The sequence below is a fragment of the Periophthalmus magnuspinnatus genome, chromosome 7, assembly GCF_009829125.3.
Source record: "Periophthalmus magnuspinnatus isolate fPerMag1 chromosome 7, fPerMag1.2.pri, whole genome shotgun sequence".
NCBI classification, from domain to species: domain Eukaryota; kingdom Metazoa; phylum Chordata; class Actinopteri; order Gobiiformes; family Gobiidae; genus Periophthalmus; species Periophthalmus magnuspinnatus.
This window is the reverse complement of record NC_047132.1, coordinates 24,271,500-24,292,836: the sequence shown is the minus strand read 5'-3', so window position 1 is coordinate 24,292,836 and position 21,337 is coordinate 24,271,500. Positions and strand designations below refer to the sequence as shown.

The 21,337-nt window shown below is 38.7% G+C and overlaps 2 protein-coding genes across 3 annotated transcripts; both read left to right on the top strand.

Annotated features, from left to right (window-relative positions):
- Positions 1-426: 426 nt before the first annotated feature.
- LOC117373202 (transmembrane prolyl 4-hydroxylase-like) lies at positions 427-8,538 on the top strand. 2 transcript variants are annotated; one of them, XM_033969125.2, is made up of 9 exons: positions 427-1,120; positions 1,224-1,305; positions 4,171-4,367; positions 4,433-4,523; positions 4,932-5,091; positions 5,800-5,985; positions 6,154-6,244; positions 6,646-6,769; positions 7,222-8,538. In XM_033969125.2, exons 1-9 carry the CDS (start codon positions 740-742, stop codon positions 7,434-7,436), a joined length of 1,527 nt encoding a protein of 508 aa, XP_033825016.1. In that variant the 5' UTR covers positions 427-739; the 3' UTR covers positions 7,437-8,538. The 2 variants fall into 2 exon arrangements, with proteins under 2 accessions (XP_033825016.1, XP_055079049.1); XM_055223074.1 differs by having other exon boundaries at positions 441-1,120; positions 6,181-6,244; positions 7,222-7,473.
- Positions 8,539-9,156: 618 nt separating this feature from the next.
- On the top strand, positions 9,157-21,243 carry si:ch211-117c9.5 (sodium- and chloride-dependent creatine transporter 1). Its single transcript, XM_033969124.2, has 14 exons — positions 9,157-9,612; positions 10,328-10,621; positions 12,977-13,108; positions 13,671-13,971; positions 14,256-14,388; positions 15,375-15,509; positions 15,582-15,685; positions 16,636-16,760; positions 16,851-16,963; positions 17,850-17,990; positions 18,526-18,628; positions 19,186-19,286; positions 19,358-19,528; positions 19,954-21,243. Exons 1-14 carry the CDS (start codon positions 9,582-9,584, stop codon positions 20,080-20,082), a joined length of 2,013 nt encoding a protein of 670 aa, XP_033825015.1. The 5' UTR covers positions 9,157-9,581; the 3' UTR covers positions 20,083-21,243.
- Positions 21,244-21,337: the final 94 nt, after the last annotated feature.

Below are 21,337 nucleotides of genomic sequence, written 5' to 3'. Positions count from 1 at the left end.
TGGATTTTGTAGTCCATTATTCCAAAATCGACTGTTTGAGTTCTGAAAACTAGCACGGAAAACTACCACTTATCAATATCATTAAACAATTCCCAGTTGGATTGGAGATGAGATGCAACAGCGCCATCACGTGGTAGAGAAACTGAAGTTAAACTCTGCATGGCTGCACTAGGACCATAGACTGTATATATTATTTTTATACAGTCTATGACTAGGATGTACACTACGCAATATACTTCTCGTATTTAACGTGCTCTGGAACACAATACAGTTAATAACATATTTTTTTTGTATGGAAGGTCAGGGTTTGTAACATAGACTGTATAGCAACGTGACGTTCGAAATGGCCTCCTGGCGCTAGGGGGCGCCGGTGGTGCGGGCGCAGGGCTGACCTCTAACGTCACTTGCACTCGTTGACTCTCCGCCGTGTTGCTGTTGTGGTTGTCAGGGAAGCGCACCCCCAGCCTGTGATGGGTGGTGATCTCGGGATTAGGTGACCTCAATTTGCAAAAGAATCATTAACTGTTGAAATAGTAAATAATCGATAAATGTTTTCACTTGGCTCTTCGCTTCTTCTTTCTTTGGGCAACCTCCGGAGCATCCTTCTGTCATAGCTCGGAAACGGAGGTTGTATTTTTAGCCGTTAGCAGTTAGCTTTCCTCCTACTGATAAACGCTCAGTGATAGTCACTGTTTTCGGATACATATTGCCTATTTATCAGACGTCTTGTTTCCTTAAAATGGAGGACAACCAAGAGGATCTAAAAGAACAACTTGAAGACGAAGAAGATGAAGATATAAGTGAAAGCGAGAAATTACCTTTCCCCCCACCTCCTTTTCGCTCGACCCGTCTTCACATCCAGAGAAGTAATGTGTGCTCTCGAGCATATTTCGTCGTTGTCATGGTCTTTTTTCATGTTTACATCTTAAATGTAATCGCACTGCTGCTCTACGTGCACTACAATAACGGCCCCGAAGATTTAATCCCAAGTGAAGGGGCTTCTTCTTCCGCCATTAACGATGGTGGTAGCCCCTTGCCCCGGTCCGCCCCATCGTCAACGGATCTCTATTTGGACGACTACAGTCAAAGTTTTAGTCTACCTCGCATTGAGGGCATACGGGTGAGACTCATGGTTGATTATTTTACAAGCATACAAGTATTAATATTTACTGTGGGTGGACGAAGAAGACTGCACTAACTCTTGCAAATCGACTCCTGTTTAGGTTGGCCATGTCCAGCGGATTTCTCTTGCGTCAGACAAAACTCTTGTGATGAAGACCCTCAGTTTAAAGCCATTGATTTTTGGTAAGTTATGTCAAATTATAAATCAGTCTTGTTCGTACATTTTTTCATTCTATAAAGCAATACAAATTTAAATCAAGATAATGTTTATTAAATTACAGGTTTTTACACCTTGAATACACATTTTCTACAGGTGCTCAGTTTGCACCTATTTAATGCATATCAACAGATTCTAAATTAGATTCTAAAATAAAATGTATAAAGTATAAAATATAAAATTACATTCTCCGAAAAAATAAGGTATCACCTTTTCTATTTGCCACTGTAGAGTGATTGTTTGAGGTGGATTATGGTGGGTTTTTATTAAGTTTTGCACTGGTAATGTTTCCATCTACGAGCAGCAGCAATCAGATGTTTGTCACGCTTATGCCAGAAGTAAGCCTTGTTCACCACAAGGCGTTCTCCCTGCACTATTCCAGTCACTAAAAAAGTTCCTCCTTGTGAATGACGTCGAGTCATGTTCCTCACACAGGTAGCGTCTCTCTCCAGCCATAGCTCAATGCGAGAGCGAATCTGTCCAACCAGCTGTGGCCCATGCTTCAGAACATCGAACTTTCCAGCCAGGGAAAAATGAGACAGACTCGCTGGACTAGACTTGTATCGCACCAGGCGAAGTTTCACAACTTAGAGAAAAGACATATGATCAGGAGTAATCATCAACCACAAATAATTTATTTTAAACATATATTATTTGACATTTAAACTCACCAAAATCATTTCTACAAAAAGTTTCCAGTGTTTCCTTTGTAGTGGTACTTTCCTCTAGTTCACAGTCCCGACAGCTGGCCTGTGGAACTGAAAGATTCATGCTTTAATTTAAACATTTTTTGTCAAATGTAACTTTGTTTAGTGAGTTACCTCTTCGTCTTCCTGGCTGAACAGTGCTGTTGGTTATGGAAGAGATGCACATGAGGTGGTCTTCGGGATACTGGTCACAGCGCAGGATTTCAGGCCAAGGGTATCCATAGCAGTTCATGATCGGTGCACAGCTGTCACGTACACTTTCACACAAACTCTTGCAAGGCGATATAAACCTAGAACAAAACATTGTTACTGTTAAAAACAGTGCAATTTTACATTTTAACTTGTTTGAATGAATAAAAAGGCCTTTACCTGTCGAGGCAAATTGGTGCAAAGAGAGAGCAGAGAAAGACGCGAGCGTCTGGGTGGCACTCTCGGGCCAGCAGTGGAAGCCAACTAGCACTCTGTTGTACAGCTTCTGCAGGAGATTCATGGCCCAACAAGTTGGGCATCCTCATGTTTTCATAGCCAATGTTTTGGCACAGCGCCATGTTTGACGGGATGGGAACGCAGCGTGAAGAGATTCTGGGCTCCCAGAGGCCAGCTTCACCCTCAGAGTGAGTGGATCTAAAAGCAGTGTCTGTTCCAAGGTCTCCCCATATCTCACCATCCTCCTCAATCACTGGTTCCACCTCTGGACTGGTCCTCCGGTTTCCTCTGTTATTCAAACTTGATCTGAGTGAACCTAAACCTTTCCTGTCTCCTCCTCTTCTCCTTGCCAAGCTAAGTGTTGATGTGCTGCCGGATTCAGCAAGCAAAAGTAGAAAAAACAGAAAAACAAAAAATGAGGTCATGCTGAAAATAAACTGAGGACAGACCTTCATCCAGTTGCTTGAAGTTCTTTCTGTGTGACAGAGTGGTAGGATTGCTGTATTTATACAAAGTGATGACGGCACATGCATTGACTGGTGGGCGGTGCTGAGACCATTTGCATTAATGAGCTGATTGTTACTGAAAAAACAACAGTTGTTTTTAGCAAAGTAAGTACTGTGAATTGCATTCATTCAAAATTAAAACTGAAGTGAAACTTCTTATTATGTCTAGCCATTTACCAAATCACATGCTTTGATATCATTTAGCTGTTTTAAGACTCCTGAGCATGTTGGATATAAACAGACTTGGGCTGCCCTGCTGTGTGCCCATGGCCTGATTTCTGTGCAGACAAGCAGGTCACTTCCTTTCCGGAGAAAATAATAAAACTGTTGGGTGGGAGGAGAGGACTTCTATTCTCTGTCATTCATATCAGTTTTCAGTGTAATGAGGCCTGACTGGACAATGGGATTAACTAAATGAATATGAGTGTAAAGGCACGGGTGACAAACAAGGCCTCTTCTGTACAGGAAGCCATTTTGCCGGAAGGGTTTTATTAGGCATAGAAGTAATTAAAAACACACAAAATGTTCCATTGCAGAAACCACTCAAGTTTGAACCTGAGAAGTGTTGAAATGTACTGAAAGCAGATGACTAGACTTCTTCTATTAATTTTAAAGTGTACTACTCAATATTTAACATCATAATGTCTGAATGTTGTATTTTTTTTATTGTTTTTTATCACTTGGTTTTAATGCCATTTAAATACTCCGCTGTTCTTAAATAATGCAGTTGGTGGTATCAAAAGGGAGACTAATTTCATCAAAGTATAAACATTAAGAACAATTAATCACTCTTGACTTTAGGTGTGATAAGTTTCTGTGCTTCTGCAGATTTTTCCAGTTTTATGTGAACACTAAGGTAGGGTCATTTGCACCTAGTTGTTAAACCTTTAACTAATCACTGTCTGCAGGTTAAAGGTGTGAAAGATTAGTGCTGTCTGCATATGTAATCCATGAGCATAATGTTAACCACTTTCTATTGCTCGCTACTAAACCCTAACTTTTTACTGACTTCTCTTTGCTTCTGCATAATAAATGGTAAACAAAAATATGTTACAAATTTCATTCATATATTTTCTGCTCATTTCAGATTTTGTTTTTAGAAATTGTGAGTGGCTGAAGTTGATTAGTTATATTATTTAGTCCTACTTACATTTGGGCCACTGCAGTCAATTAATGTAGAGTTGTTCTTCAGAGATCCCTGGTTTTCTCTCGGAGGAGGAGTGCCGTGTGGTGGTCCAGCTGGCCCAGTTGAAGGGGCTCATGGAGACCCAGACACCAGCTCTGGTTCAGGGGAATGACGAGTCTAACCTGCCACTTCTCTCTCTCAGCACTGAGGAGGTCTTTGGTCTGCTGGACCTTAACCAAGATGGGCTACTGCAAAAACAGGAGGTCAGTGACTTTTTGACTTTCTCTTTAGAAGATTGTATGCCTGTTAACCTAGTTTCTTTCTGTAGATTGTGAGTCATTCTCGTTCTAGAGATGGCACTTGGTTGAGTGCAGATAGTTTGCGGCAAATACTGATCAACCTGGAAACCCGCCCAACAGGTAAGCCTCTTGAAATTCAATTTCAATGTGACTTTTAAGTCTTGATTATTATAATAAAGCTTCTTTTGACATGCGCATGTTGAGTGTAATATCACCATCATTATCTAGATTATAGATTTTCATTTTGTCATGTCATCTTGCCCACTATTGTTATGAGCCGGATGCGCCTCATACTGTCTCATTAAAACCGGAACCCACCTCCTCTATAGCCCTCCCTCCTCTACCAGTTACCTCCTCTCACCCCTATTGTTGTTGATGGGAAGAGGCCTCCTATTGACAGATATGGGACTTTGGTTAATTAAATACAAATTTAACATGTAGGGGGACGAATGCAGGAGGGTACTGATTAATAAAGTTACAAACTAGAATTCAGAGTGGAAATTTGACATGCCTGTGTGTGTTTTACAGGAACAATAACTTTGGATGACTTCAAACGCATCTATGCTGAATCCCAAAGCACAGCACAACGCACTGGGAAGCTAACAAATCAGTACAAACAGAGAAACAAAAACACATGGCTGCATCAAGGCCCAGGGTCTCACCATGTGCTCCAGACACTCAAAAAGAGGTAATCATTTATTTTTATGTATAGCTTTTATTTAACCATGAAGTACCATTGAGATTCAGAATCTCTTTAGAAGAGAGATGTGGTCATTTTAGCTGCCAACAACATCAACGCTGTGCATTTATATTCAGTGGCTTTAGGCATTTCTGTCAAAAGTTATACATATGGGGCTGATAACTATCACCCATCTCTACAAGGTAGTTATTTTGATTTGTTTTTAAAATTACTGTTATATGAAATGCAAGATCAGTGTAATGTTCTGATGAGCGTAGTTGAGTGTCACTATTGGACATTCATTGTAATTATATACTATACCAAATCAGGACCAATTAGTGGAATCTAGCAATGATGGACCATAATGAAGGAGGGTTTTTGCAGTAAGTTGAATGGATGTGTACAAGCTTATGTTTGTTTTGGGGTTTTTTTGTTTAGCTCAGGATATTTTCAAAATGTCTAAGATTTTATTTCTAATATCCTATATGAGCATTATCATTGAAATTTAGGAAGAAAAAAATATGTAATCAATTTTAGTAAAATCAATAGAAATTAAGAGAGTCTGAGAACTTTTCTAAACCACTGAAAGATAAATATTATGTAATCCCCTAAATCGTAATGTATTATAAGTTTTAGTTGACTCCAGTTGTATACTGTCTTACATGTATATTGATCGTTTATGTATTTATTGTATTGTCTATACTTTTCTATTCTCAGAGTCATTGGCTTGACTCGTCTGCCTTCGTCACTTGTTGAGCTGAGTGAACCTTTGCAGGTGATTCGATATGAACATGGCGACTATAGTGATGCCCATTACGACAGCAGTCCAACAAACCCAGAGGCATCATGTGCACACACGCGCTTAGCCAGTAACGCATCCACTGTCTCGGAGGTCTCCTGCCGGTATGTCGTAAGGTTTTCTTTAAAGAAAGTCATACCAAATCAAACACCTTTTTCCACAGTAATTTGTTGGTGCATTACATTTACCTAAAGTGCCATACATTTCCAAAAGCAAACCATGGTTAACCATGCTAATGTTAGTTTTTATTTTTGTAAACCCTTACATTTTAGGTACGTCACTGTGCAATTTTACCTCAGCTCTGTAGATGAAGGGGGTGAGACCACTTTCCCTGTGGCAGATAATCGCACCTATGATGAAGATGTGAGTGTAATTTCTGTTCCAGCTAACTCAAAACTCAAATGAAGAGTGCTGACATTCAGCTCTCAGTGGATACATTTGCATAGCCAGTAAAAGTATCTAGAATATTTAGATATGCCAAATGTTTTTAGAGTAACTGTTGTATTTCAACACCTATACAATAAGTTTTAAAATAACTCTCTTCATCTTTAAATTTCTTTCCTTTGCTACATTAGTTTGCCATTTTTGCGTAATTTTCCTTGTCTAAACCTTCACAGTTGTTAAACAATCGGAAAGAAATCTGATTACTGAGAACAAATCAGATTATCAGATTTTTGGTGTGCATGGAAACATATCCACTGACAGTAGTGAGTAACTAACAACAGATGTTTCAAGACGTTAGCCTTTGTGTGTTATTTTTGTAGGGTCTTGTCCAGGATGGCATTGATTTGACAGATACTCAGCAAACGTGTCACAGAGGAAACCTTCTAGTAAAGCCAACAGTTGGCACCGCTCTGCTTTGGTACAATCACCTCTCTGATGGAAAAGGTAAGCAGTAGGGTGTTTTTCAGTGTATAGCATATAGGAGGGGCTAATAGCTCAGATTGGCAGCTCTCTTCTGTCAGTGTACACTAGAGAAGCTGTAGCTACAAAAGTAGATTACCAATGAATAATGCAATGTAAAGCTATTAGGGTGTCTTATAAATCCAGTGCATTATGATCATAATTCATTTAAAATGAGCATAATTACAATAGTATATTCAATATGTCAATTATAACTTCAAACCATTGATCTAAAGGTTTTTCTTCTGCCATTGGGAAGGTGGCAGAATTTGTATGATAGCAGTGATGAACCAATCCAGTCATTGGTATTAAGTACGTGCCGATACCCAATATCAATTGAAACCAGTGCAGATACTGGATTTTTTTATCCTAGTTCTGAATGTCTTATTCCACAGCATTTGAGTCACAGTTACAGTTCAGTCACTTTTTAATTTTAGGTTGGATGGGTGAGATGGACGAGTACTCCCTCCGTGGAGACTGCCCAGTCAAACGTGGGCTGAAGTGGGTGGCCAGCAGCTGGATAAACGTGGACCCAGATCACCTCCAACAGGCTAGATACCAGAGACTAGTAGCCCAAAGGCACCAGGTGAAATCAGGTCTAGAAGACTACTACCAACCTCTCTCACACAACAACCTCCACCAGGACCTATAGCCAGAATTGTACACATTTATTTTGAAAAAGGTTATTTCATATTCAAAAATGCATTTCACAGAACCATTTTGTGAAACCTCCTTTTAAATGTTTGTATCATTTTCTGTCCAACATTTTAATTTAATAAGTTAATATGATTTGTATAAACAAGAGCATAAAGTGGGTTATAAAGTAGCTATCCATTAAGGTAATTTCAGTAGTTCAAATTTAGTTTAGTTTACGTAAATCAGAAATTATAACAATTTAAACTAAACACATGTTTGTATTTGTGTAGAATAAAATCAATATACACTCTTAATTGATGGGAATCTAAATCCCTATGGAGACAAAAAATCAGGCCCCCATGACATAAATCCTTTTATTATTTGATCAACATGAGTTAAAGTTCAGATATGGGTTCAAATAGGTTAAGATTAGGTCTATGTTATGTAAACCTGTGTGTGTATGTGTACGTGCACACGTGTGCGTGCGCGTGTGTGTGCACACGTGTTTGAATCTACTGTTTACAGTGGAGTTGTTTCACATTAAATTTAACTACTGAGTAAAATGTTCACATGTACACATAGGGATTAAGTAAATATGAATATGCTTAGGACATTTTATATCACCCCATGCACTAAATACTTTGTCAACATATCGCAGCAGTATTATTGTGAAGTCTGCATATTTTAAGCCATATCATGAGATGTGTTTGTGAATATGTTGCTAATTGAAGCATTAAACATGCCTTTAGTCAAAGTTTGTACACAAACATGGGTCAGATGTGGACTGATTTGAAGTCTTTGGTTAACATTCCCTAATAGGCTACCTTTTCATTGCTTTATTATTATTTTATTTTTTTGTTGTTTTCACTACTAAATTATTTATCTAATTTATGTCTTACGGATTGTTATTTATTATTGCTATTTGTTTATGTTACCACAATACTTATTTATTCCCATGTGATGTTACACATGACTTGACACATTTCTTTTTATCTGTTTGTTTTAATAATAATTCATATGCTATAAGTATATCTTGAGAATATAAAGCATTTTATGACATGCATTTTGCATCTGTTTGCAATTTTGTGCAACTTCTGTAATAAACCGCAAGATAGCGCTATTGTCTTCATTATATATAGGCCTTTTAATACGTGTTGGACTATAGCCGTTCGGGATTTGTTTAATCTCACATCTTGGTAGCCAACCTTTGACTGGGACTTTAACTGCCAGTTCAAAGTCCAGTACTTCTTCGGAAGTGGTGAGCCCTTGATAAACACTCTTGGATGGTTACATAACTAGCCCAGTAAATATAGGCCATTGGTTATGTTAAAACCATATAGCCTACATTGATAGAAAGTTTGTATACAATACATTTTACTGTTGCACACATTGCGTGGCACGTTAGAATTGCTTCAGCCTGACCGGAGATTCTCCATCCCCCCAAACCAAAGTGCCAATCAAAGCGCACTAATAGGTCCACACTCCATTATAACAGCCCGTGTCTGTCCTGGGGCTTCCGGGCACCTGTGCGTATTTAGCTACAGTTATTTGTGCGGTACCAGGTCAAGGACATTTGTATCGTAATAAACCCATCCTTGTGACCCCTCTCATGTAGACGCGGCTGCTGATGCTGTGCGCACTGCACTGCCCCGGTGCGGCCAATCACGTCCGCGGGCAGCGGGAGGGGGCGGGCTCCGCGGCCGTCACAGCTCACTGACAGCGCAGCAGATCTCATTCTCCGTTTGTCGAGGCGCGGCATCACCCACAGGTTCATGGTCTTCTGACTTCGCTTTTTCATTTCCATCACGAGACTCTTCTTAAGACTCAGTATTACTTTCATTTAACTGTTATCCATGAGATTCTTCAGGCTTACCTTCAAGTGCTTCGTCGACTGCTTTTGAATTTCCAGTGTCTACGGCTATCCTGACCGCGACGCTTTGTGAATTTCCATCTTTTGGCTGAGCTAATTGATAAAAACACAAAACTGAGATCTTCATTAATATCGAGAAAGAAAATAAACTCAGAATAGAACATAACCGGTGCGCTACCAAGTGCCTGCATCCCCGCGTCTGCCAGTGAAAGCCCACTGGTCCACGTTTGAGCCAGACGAAATCTAATTTAAACTGTCTCTGACTGTAAGAAAAATATTTAAGCCGTGAATATGTCACCTGAAGTGGAAGATAACAACCACGGTGAGTAACATGGTCTGTGTTTTTTTCATTGTCTGTAATGACTGCTCCTCATTGTGCTTCAGTCTTCACTCCTATAGGCCTATTTAAACACGTGAGGTCAATAGGTTATTCAAAATATAGGCTACTGTTTCAGTAGATAAAATGTGCATTTGGTTAATGGTCATTAATGCCACAACAGACCAAATAATTTTGGGTAACAATTTGTAATACCTTCATTAACTCTAATGGTGGTATAGGTCTACCCTAAATTAATGTTATCCAAAATATGCTTGAATTTGGGCATATGTAATAATCTGGTCTTCATGCATTTCTCCTGCTTGGTAATGCTCCCCCTCAAACTGCTCTGATCTGGATTGAGCTGCTTTGCATCCAGACCTGAGTGGCTCATTTGATGCACGTGGATACCGTAGATTGTCACATTTCTGTTTGTTGCATGTAAATACCTGATACACCCCCTGGATACCTAGCCCTGCTACATTGAGCAGTTGCTGCGTACCATCCACTTTGTCTCTGTGTTGCACTGCAGCTCATTCATCACAGTGTGTCAGAAACATGGCCACACTTAGCCACACAGTTCTCTATGACCCTAAACAAAACAAACAGTTTCTGTTCTTCTATAACTGATAGTTTAATCAAACTAAATTATATTAATACAGTTTGACTAATGATCTTGTTTCACTAATGGCCTCTGTCATTTGTTATTCTGTGTGTCCAGGCGAGATGCCCCTTCCACAGTTGGAAGCAGGAACGCTTTCAGAGGAGGAGGGTATAGGGTCAGTGTGGCCTCTGGTGCCCAGCACAGGTTCAGGGTGTGGGGATGGTAGCGGGGCTGGCCCTCCTCCAAATCCTGAGGGTACTGCAGCTGCAGCCAATGGGGCTGTGGCTGTCCCAGTAGTGGAGAGAGAGACCTGGACCAGACAGATGGACTTCATCATGTCCTGTGTGGGCTTTGCTGTGGGTCTGGGGAATGTGTGGCGCTTCCCCTACCTCTGCTACAAGAACGGAGGAGGTAAGGTTCACACTTTAGGGTTAGTTTGTTGGCAAAATATGTCATGGCTACCCTACAGTGATTTTGTATTACATTAGATTAGTTTCTATTAATATCGTCAAAGAAAATATAAAGTGTTAAACCTGACAATCGAAAGAAAAAAATAAAACAGTGAAAAAGCCATAATCGCAGATTTAAGGTTACCTAAAACATTATAAGAGTTGTATAGCTAAAGTTTACTGGAAAGCTGGCATGAATTACGTTAAAGAGCATGTCCCCAACACAACACTGCCTTTTAGTTGACCCAAAACCTCAACATCTGCCACTTATAAAAGTCTAGGAGTAAACAGTCACAGGCGTCTCATAGTGAGTAGCATTACAGAAAACCCATAAAGCAGTGCATGGTTCTGAGCACGTACACCTAAGGCCATGCCCACCCTGCGGCTCAGCCCCGTGCTATTGATACTGGATAAACACTAGTTTCCATAGGTACTTACTCCCCTACCTCCCCATGTATAGATAGGTGATCACACTACTACTACTGTAACCACTTTGATGATTTTCTACAATGCCTTTTTTATGTGCCGACCTATCCTTTAGTGAACTTTCTCTAGCTACAGCAGTATATAGTTGTGTGTAGCAGTGTGCTTATCTTTAGCCCTACCCACTGTTTATTTTATGAACGTACAAATGTGTCATAGCTGCCCCCACGGCACAACCCTCTCTGGCACTGTGTCTTGTGACCCAAGGCTCTCATAGCCACCTTCTGGTATCATATAACAATGACCAGCCTCACACAGAGAACCCCCTGTGCTCCTGTCCAGCACTAGCTTAGGTCGCTTACAAAGGTGTTCACTGCAGTTCTCCCTCTGATAAGGAACAGAAGTTTATGGCACACTGTAACTGTCTTGTGACTCATTTCAATTTTTTTCCTTGCTCTATGAATCAGTGAAGCCCTGTAGTGAAGACCTGTCATAATTACAAGGCCATTGATGTCTGGTTAAGCTCTTTTGTAGTCCTGACCTAGTTCTATGACTTGATTGCCATTAAATGCACATATCTCATCATGGTTGTTCGTGTTAGTGCATAGAAGGACTGAATTATTCATTTTGCTGTGAAACCACATTATACCACGATGTGAGGTATGGAGTAATGATACTAAAGAACTCATGGAAAAACTTTTTTGTCTAAACTATGATTTTTGAGTTTTGGCTTTGGTTTTGTATATTGACCATTGCGAGATAGGACCGTTGCCTTGGCTGATGTCTATGCTCTATCACCCAGTGTGGCCGTTGATGTTGCCAGTGTTGGTGTATAAAAAAGCCCTCTCCACTCGCTCCTCTCTTTTCTTCTTTCCTCTGTCCTTTCTCTCCCTCCCCTTCTCACTCACTCACGCTGATGTTTCCTTATAAGGTTACAGCCCTCTTCTCTCATCGAGTAACATAAAGAAACATGAGACCAACCCAAGCATGAATATCAATTAATTTAGATTAAAGTATAATTGTGTATTTTTGCTTTTGTTGAGCCCATTTGAACGCTGCCTTCTTCAGTGCCATTGTCCTTCCTGTGATGTGTCCGTCTTTCCTTCCTATTTTTTCTGCGCCAGAGCACGCCACATGATCCCCCTCCCATCTTTACTCTCTGTGTTGTCTATGGCAATTTATTTGTTATAGCTCTGGAAATAGATAGAGTTAAATGACCATTGCCAGTTGTTAAATATAAACCTATTCTTGTCTATGTATATTTTTACTTCCATGTTGTTGCATAAAAACCCATTGTAAGTTATTTATAGTAGGTAGGTACTTAAAAGTCATCTGTCTTGAGGTTAGGACTGCTATTAGAAATTTAAAAAGCTTTGAATGTTTAGGGCTGCAGCAATACCCATAGACATAATACATGCTAAATTCAGTACATTCATAAACATACAGAATAAGTTAGGGTTCAAAACCAGACCCAAGACAGGATCATACTAGGGCTAAACTAGGGCTTAACCTTGGCAGAGAGAGCATTTTAAAATTATTTTCAAATTGAATGTGATATTAATTCTAGACTACTCTATTATTAGTAATCGATAATGTAGATACAACTAGAAACAGCTAATTTGTAACATGCAGTCCTAAAGATGATTTATTAGTTATAGATGCCTTTGTCTTACCATTTAAGTTCAAGGACAGTTGCGGCCAAACATTTGTGGAATGAGAGACAACATAGTACACAGTATTATCTTTGGCCTTGTCTGTCTAAAAAGTAGTCTTTTTTCACTTGCTCTTTTAACCATTTATCTGTTAGTCTTTTGAAAAGTAATGAATGTATTTTTTCATTGTGTGTAACTGAATTTGTATTTAAATTTGGTCTCTTTTTATGTATATTTTACAGGGGTTTTCCTTATTCCCTACCTGCTGATTGTTTTTATTGGAGGTATTCCTGTCTTCTTTTTGGAGATTGCACTTGGGCAATTCATGAAGCAAGGAGGAGTTTCTGCCTGGAATATTGCACCTCTTTTCAAAGGTAGGTGCATTTAAATGTTCATTCACAAATGATGCAACTGTAACTGCCATAGTCTAGAATAATAGATAGAAACAACATGCAACATGCCTCACATAAGCAAAAGCATAATTACAGGTGTGCTATGTAGCTTTTTCTGTTGGACGGTATGCAGCATGCTTGTATCCATGGAGATTGTATTGCTTTGCTTAAAATGTTTCACAGTATGGCATTAAACCTATCCATCTCCATGGAGCCAAGCAGAATGCTTGGCATATTTATAGGTTGAATTTGTGGAGAGACAAAGCCACTCCTAGTAAGAATGCATGTTTTTAAAGAGAAGATAAAAAGTTGCATAGTACACCTTTAAAAAACAAAGTTTAGTCAACTTTGAACAAGCATTGGCTTCTTATGTCTTTTTACTTTAAACTTTATGGTTTCAAAGTTGCTTCTTGAATATTATAGTTGACATGGTCCGCTGCAAATAATGTAAGAATAAAGTATGAGATTGATAACCTCTCTACGTCTAAGGTAATTCAATCATTTACTAAGTTTTGTATTTTGCTTTCATCCTCTCTCGTCTCAGGTTTGGGCTTGGCCTCTATGGTGATTGTGTTCTTCTGTAACACTTACTACATAATGATTCTGGTGTGGGGCCTGTACTTCCTGTTTCACTCCTTCACAAACCCTCTCCCGTGGGCCACCTGTGGACATCCTTGGAACACGCCCAACTGCACACAGGACTTCAGACGCTCGTGCCTCAACCACAGCGCTGCATCCCTCTCCAACCTGTCCCTCTCTGCAGCATTAAACCTGTCCTCAGCCTTGTTCAATGGAACCTGTTTGGAGCAAGAGGGTCTGCGTTCCCCCGTCATCGAGTTTTGGGAGTATGCAGTCTTGTGTTATTTTATATTTTTCATAGTGGTAAAACTAACCCCAGAATTCCATCACAGTATATGGTTGGTCAGGTTGGGCATCAGTAACAATCTGAGTTGATTGAACCCAAATTAAAAAGGGAGCAGAACATTTATTGAAATACAAAAAACTGTTTACTTTTGAAGGAGTTCTGCTCAGGGTCTACTGTCACAGTACTTGCCAGTGTGTTTGACAGATAACAGTTACTTAGGTTGTTATACACATTTGATCTACAATATATTGTATGTTTTCATAGGCGTAAAGTACTCCGTCTTTCGGGAGGTCTTCACGAGCCCGGTGCCATCAGCTACGAGATGGTGCTGTGTCTTATAGCCACCTGGATCATCGTTTACTTCTGTATGTGGAAGGGAGTTAAATCCACTGGCAAGGTAAAGCCCTCTCTGTTGACTGGGATATAACATGTTCATGTTGTTCAGGTTCATTGAGTACAGAGTATTAGTAGTCAGACCTGATACAAAGCATTGTTCCCAAATGCAGCTTTTCTCTTTGACCCTGAATCAGCTTTTGCAAAGGACTCAGACTCCCATGAAATCAACTTAGAAAATGACTAGAGAATTTACTCTGAAAATTGTATTTTTCTTAATGTTAAATGTCCTCAATTGCCTTAATTTGCATTTAATGAGATTAGAGACAGCTGTTTGTTTTCACTTTTGTCTGTTGTCTGAATATTGTGTTAAAATATGAAATAAAACCTTATGCACATGTATACTTTATTATGAGGCAGGCATTAAATCTATGAATTGCCATCTTGAAGCAGTAAATTGTTAGCATCATTTTGTTTCTGTGTTAACAGTTCTTAGCAGCTTGTGTAAGCTGATTATTGACTTGTAATATTTGAGGTCAGACAGGGGATTGGAGTCTGTGTTCATTTACCAAGGCAAACAGTGAATGTGTTTTGACTGATAGATTGAAACTTATTTGTGTAATTGGTCACAAGGGTCGTATTTGTCTGAAAAGGTTGCCAAAAACCCCTGCTATTGCAGGAGGTTTACAAATTGTCTGGCTTTCCATTTACAGGCTACCTTTTCTCCAAAGTAACATGACAGGCCCATTACATCTGCAGGAGGGACCAAATGGGCCTCTTCTTATGAGTATTTACAGCAGGTAATGGCTTAATACAAGTGATCATATAAAAAATAAAACATACTTGATAAAACCAAAACATTAGTAGAGCAATAGCAATTGGAACATATTATTAACCTGTTTCAGTTAGTACATTGACATTGTGTGTGTACTTACTGTAGCTGTGTAGTTTAGATTCTTTAACTCAAAAGGTTAGAAGTGTTTTTATTCTCCCCTCCTCCACACAAACACTACAGTACTCTCATTTGTTCTACTTTTTGTTCTTTTATAGGTAGTGTATTTCACAGCCCTGTTCCCTTACCTGGTCCTGGTGGTGCTGTTGGCCCACGGAGTCACTCTGCCAGGAGCTTTAGACGGGATCGTTTACTACCTGAAACCAGATTGGTCCAAACTTGGAGAGGCACAGGTAGGACTTTAAATCATCTTTAAAAAATGGGTCAACATTGATGTCACAGGATCCTGTTATCACTTGTCTTAGGTTTGGATTGATGCAGGGACTCAAATCTTCTTCTCTTATGCCATCGGACTCGGGGCTCTGACAGCTCTGGGCAGTTATAACCGCTTTCACAACAACTGTTACCAGTGAGTTTGGACTCAGCATGACAACATTCACAATTCAGAATAATTGTCACATTTTAATGTTTACCATTTAAGACATTTGAGTAATAATGAAGGTCTTATTATCCATGTACAATGGGATTGCTATATCATAAAGTCATTTTACAAAATAATTAACCAGATAAGTTGTCTACATGTAACACTCAAGCTATATTTATTATGAAACCTAAATATATTAGTCTCTTACTTAAAGAAATCTTCTTGTACTTAACATAAAAACATGTATTATTATTAAAGTTTTACTTCTGCCAAAAGTAATACCACTTCTTTTATCACTGCTATATCTTCCTCCACTTACTCCTGTGGGGTATAAGTGACCCAGATTTCTTTTGAGGCTTAGACAGGGTAAACCTAAAAAGTTCCAATTGCTGTTTTCGTCTCAATATGTCTTTCACATAACCACATCCCAGTGCTGCTTTAAATGGGCACTTGCATGTCTACAGATGAGATGAGTCATCAAGGCCTGAAATAGACTGCAAGGGCATCAGATGCATTTGTAGGCAAAGGACAAAGGCCATTGCTAGATATTAATAGAACATAATTTATGCACACACTTTCAACGTGTACTTATATTTTCTCTACACATATTTTTGATTGACATATCTACATGAGAATGTTAGTAAACTTGAGGGAAACAATGAAAGCTTTTTTTTTCTTTTTTTTTCTTTTTAATGAGTTGACACAGAGTCTAAATGCATTTGTCTTCTTGAACATGTTGGCAGTTGTCTAGCTAGCATCTCTATAAACAACAACAGCTTTTAGAGAAATTGCTATTGATCTTAAATCCCCCTCCCTTCTTAGTTCAGTGTTCACATTCACTTATTATATTGCATAATCATGTTGCAAAGTATAACTTGGTATAACTTTTGTTTTGTTTTTGTTTTTTTCCTTGTGATTTTCTTTTACTTTTGCAGGGATGCTTTCATGTTGGCTCTCATAAACAGTGGGACGAGTTTTTTTGCTGGTTTTGTAGTGTTTTCTGTGTTGGGATTCATGGCTGCAGAACAAGGTGTAGACATCAGTAAGGTTGCAGAAAGTGGTAAGAATACAGTCCTTTCATGAACACATTCAAATGAACACAAAAAAAACACAAAAAATATGATATTGATAGTGTATTCTGTGCTTGCAGGCCCAGGTCTAGCCTTCATAGCTTACCCAAAAGCTGTAACGCTGATGCCCCTTGCACCCCTTTGGGCGGCTCTTTTCTTCTTTATGTTGCTCATCTTAGGCCTGGATAGTCAGGTAATACAATAAAATAGATTGAAATATATGTCTTTAATCAGCACTGAATTATTTTTTAATACAACTACCAGTGCTAGTGTGTTTCTACAATAAGGTTGTTTATAACTACTTTACATGAACTACCATTATTATCACAGATACTGCTAATAGCTACTTCTATTATAGCTCACTCTCTTGTAATATTATTAGCACAGAATACCTCATGAATTACAAAAGATGTTTTAGATGTCAGTGTGGTGTATCACAAATATATTATTAAAAAAACATTACTAAATATGTCCAGTCCAGTCTGTCCCAAATGTGCATCTGTCCATCTGTGGAGTCCTCTCAGGTCAGTCCAAGCCCACAGTTTGGGTTGAGGACTGTATTTCTCAGTCTCTGTTTTGGTGCCTACGTCCATTGTTTCCAGTTGAGGGATTTGTCAATGAGCTTCTGTCTGATTCACTCACAGCAGCTGTCTGTGTCACTCCATTCACTTACGCCTACATTGTTTTCCAAACAGTAGAAAGCACTATGCTCAAAGCTGAAAATATTTAAAATCTATATAAATTAACTAAATGCAATGTTGCCCGATATAATATCAGGTTCAAGAAAAAGTGCTCGTTATTACTGCCAACTATATCACTAAATATGGAATGTAAATGTCTATCAATATTGCTCCTATGTTGTCATGGTAGAAAAGGTTTCAAAGATAGTAATTATTATATAGATGATATTGTTGTATTGTTGTGATTATATTGTTAGGTGGTATTTATTTAAATGTAATCAGTAATTTAAGTTTCGTTATCTGTGGTCAGTGCTCTCATTACTGTAAGACACCCAAGCCTCCTGCACAAGTTCTAACAGTCATTGAAACTGTAGCTACTTTCTCTTTTTCTCTTCTCAGTTCGTTGGGGTGGAGGGGTTGATCACCGGTATCATGGACATGCTACCTCCCAAGTCCGCCCTGGGCTCCCTGCAGCGAGAAGTGGTGGCAGCCATCTGCTGCCTGATCTGTTTCCTTATTGACATGTCTATGGTCACTGAGGTACAGTAAAAGAGGATTGAGAGAATAGTGTCAGGAGCACTTTACTGGAGCATTACTGTGCATGTTTAAAGGAGACATTCATATATTACCATGAGGCAGGACCAGCTGCTTTGAATCATTTCTGAAGTTTAAACAGGAACTCAATGGACCTGTTTCTGCTTTAGCTTAATATTGTGATTTGCGATGAACAAAATGTAAAATATTAGTCTACATATGTGATAGTTTGTTGCAGAAAAACATTTTTGTTTTGTGGTTACACATTTAAAGACAGTAGGAAAGTGTTATTGTAGGCTGACACAAAATAGTAGAGTATAGGAGTGTAAAAAATGCAGTGTGTGTGTTCACTGGCCACTGTCCGGGGAGTTCCCCATCCAGTGCGTCAGCCACCTGTAAACTCTAATGCGAATAAATATGAAAATATCCATTACTGTGTATACTGCACAAGCAGCAGAAATCACTGGAAGCTGGAAATAGAGCACGCATTAACTTTTAAATATGTGGCCCTATTGAAGACTGTTCTCTCTTATTCTTTTAGGGAGGCATGTATGTCTTCCAGTTGTTCGACTATTACTCTGCCAGTGGCATCACACTTCTATGGCAGGCCTTCTGGGAGTGTGTGGTGATCGCATGGGTTTATGGTAAGGACTTAATATATCTATTTTAAGATCAAAACATGGTGGACAACTGAGGAGTACATCAAAAATGAAAATGACTAGGTTAGGACTAATTGTAACACCAAAACAGAAATATGATTAATTCAATAATAATAATACATAATAAAAGAATTTATGTGTATATATTTATACACATTTAATGTAAGTTTCTGAAAAGTACAAATTACTATTATTTTTGTTGTACAATACATTTGTATACTAAAATGGTCATTTGCTGTTGCAGTCGGTTTCACAATGGTTTGTGGTCATACACGCATACTCCCACAGAAGAAGAACAGACATACACATGCACACACACACTCCCACACAAGAAGAACATACACACACACTCCCACACAAGAAGAACATACACATAAAACAGTAGCCATTCTTATTGTCTTGTCACTCACTCTTGAAGCACTGTATGCACTATCCCAGCAGATCAAAATGTCTAATGTCTGTTACTGTTTGTACTGTCTCTATATCCTAATAAAATTATCAATGTTTTTATGACTAACTCTCATTAAACTCTGTTTAATTAGGTGCAGACCGCTTTATGGACGACGTAGCTCGAATGATTGGCTACCAGCCCCTACCATACATGAAGTGGTGCTGGTCCTATATCACACCTTTGGTCTGTGTGGTAAGTGGGCTTTTAATTTTTTTTTTAGCAGTCAAAACAACCAGTAAACATACTTTTCTATGCATTTGTAGGGCGTGTTCTTTTTTCATGTGGTGAACTACAAGCCCTTGACCTACAATACCGTCTACACCTATCCACTGTGGGGTGAACTGCTCGGCTGGACCTTGGCTCTGTCCTCTATGCTCTGTATCCCCCTCACTGTTCTCTACAAAATTTTGCGATGTAAAGGATCCTTGCGGGAGGTCAGTACAAACAATATGTAACTTAATGTTATTTGTTAGGTTATTCTCCTGGGTTACTAAAATCAGTAAAACACATAGTTCCTGGATGCAGCATTGCTCCAGAAGTGAATTATTGGATTTGAAGACACTGGTGCATAGTTTAATATTTAACTTTAATGGACACATTCAACAGGCCGGGGTGCTCGGTCTAGTTGTCATTTAGTAAGGAAGTTGTGGGCCTTCATGCCCTCCCTATGAATTAGTTCACTCCCACTCAAGGTGAATGTTTCAAAATACATGTAAATTGATGGATGAATGTGGTGTTATGGCATTCTTTAGCAATTGAAAGTGCCCATCGATGTATTAAGTAGGATCTTACTTTGTGTTAACTTGTACTGTTTACATATTCATATTGATTGATTGATTTTTTTTTTATAATTCCACAGCGTTGGCAGCACCTCACCACTCCTGTGTGGGGCAGACACCACCTCGAGTACCTGGCCCCTGAGAGTGAAGCCAAGCTGCTGCCCTCTACAGGCACCAAGAGTACACTGCTCTTTGAGAGTGTCATCTAATACACCTAACATGCATAAAGGAAATGTTCCCTTTTCACATTCAGAACTCAGAATTGCCCACACACAGTGTTTCAAATTTACTATCATATGCTACCAGATTTAAACCATAAAAAATCCAAGGGGGAATGGACCAAAGATAATATTAGACACAATACCTTGCTTAGCCCACTATTTTGACAGGATGCACCCCAAGCTTCACTTTCTGACTCTACCTCACCTTTCTCTTGCCCGCTGCCTTTGTGCCGTCCGGTTTTGTCTGTGGTGTGACCAGTGTTGTTGCTGCTGCCTCCTATTGTTCACTCTCTGTACCATGAGCTGTCCTGCCATAATAAGTAGATATCATAAGAGAGCTGCACACTATCAGAATAAAGTATATTTTATAGGATAAGATATCATGCACACACATTTGGAACATAATCTTATATGTTAAAAGATCCAAAGACATACATTTTTTTAATCAGTCAAAACGTTGATTGAATTCCCAATTGAACAGTGTAAATTGAAGAACAATTGCTTTATATTGTATTTGCTAATATTACATTATACATTTCTAATATTGTGCTGCTCTATATAAAAGATAACAATAAGAATGAAAATATCTTAAATGCCATGTATAATATATGTGTCTCGGTATCCCATCTTGGTTGCTTGGTAACACTTTATAATTACTAAGCACTATGAAATATTAGCATTGAGTATTCGTAAACTGTTTATTAGCCATTTACAAAGCACTACCACTACTTGAGATAATGTGTTAATATATTAGTATTAATATGGTGTTAAATAAGTATTAATACATTAATACTCACATTTGATTTGGTTAAAATTGTGGTTAGCTTTTCTAAAGTGTTACTAAAAGCTTCAAACCATGGCATCCCAATTTAACACCAACCATTATTTTTCTTCCAACTGTGTTTTCTTTTTTGTACAAAAATAGCCTCCATTACTTACAAAGAAGAATCAAAAATAAACATTGCATCAGCACCACTACCAGATGTGTGTTATAATAGAACTATCGTATTGTCGTATTGTAAAAATCTGTGATCAGTATTTCCACATTTTAACAAGATAAAGAGATTTTGATGTGCAAAAGGCAGGTGCAGGGAAACGGGTTGAAATATGATCTGAGGAATGATGCAATAAATGGCCCAAGATGGAGAATTTTTTTGTATGGCTCTTTATTTTTAATACTTATCAACATACAACATTATTATATAAAAACTGTATCTGTTTAAAAACAAAAATAACATGTGAT

Excerpts from the sequence above, each read along its gene's own strand:
- si:ch211-117c9.5 (XM_033969124.2), top strand. The coding sequence starts at position 9,582 with ATGTCACCTGAAGTGGAAGATAACAACCACG. Across the intron at positions 9,613-10,327 it reads AGTGGAAGATAACAACCACG|GCGAGATGCCCCTTCCACAG; the intron begins GTGAGTAACATG and ends CTGTGTGTCCAG. Across the intron at positions 14,389-15,374 it reads GAGTTAAATCCACTGGCAAG|GTAGTGTATTTCACAGCCCT; the intron begins GTAAAGCCCTCT and ends GTTCTTTTATAG.
- LOC117373202 (XM_033969125.2), top strand. The coding sequence starts at position 740 with ATGGAGGACAACCAAGAGGATCTAAAAGAACAACTTGAAGACGAAGAA. Across the intron at positions 5,092-5,799 it reads CTCCAGACACTCAAAAAGAG|AGTCATTGGCTTGACTCGTC; the intron begins GTAATCATTTAT and ends TTCTATTCTCAG. Across the intron at positions 5,986-6,153 it reads GTCTCGGAGGTCTCCTGCCG|GTACGTCACTGTGCAATTTT; the intron begins GTATGTCGTAAG and ends CTTACATTTTAG.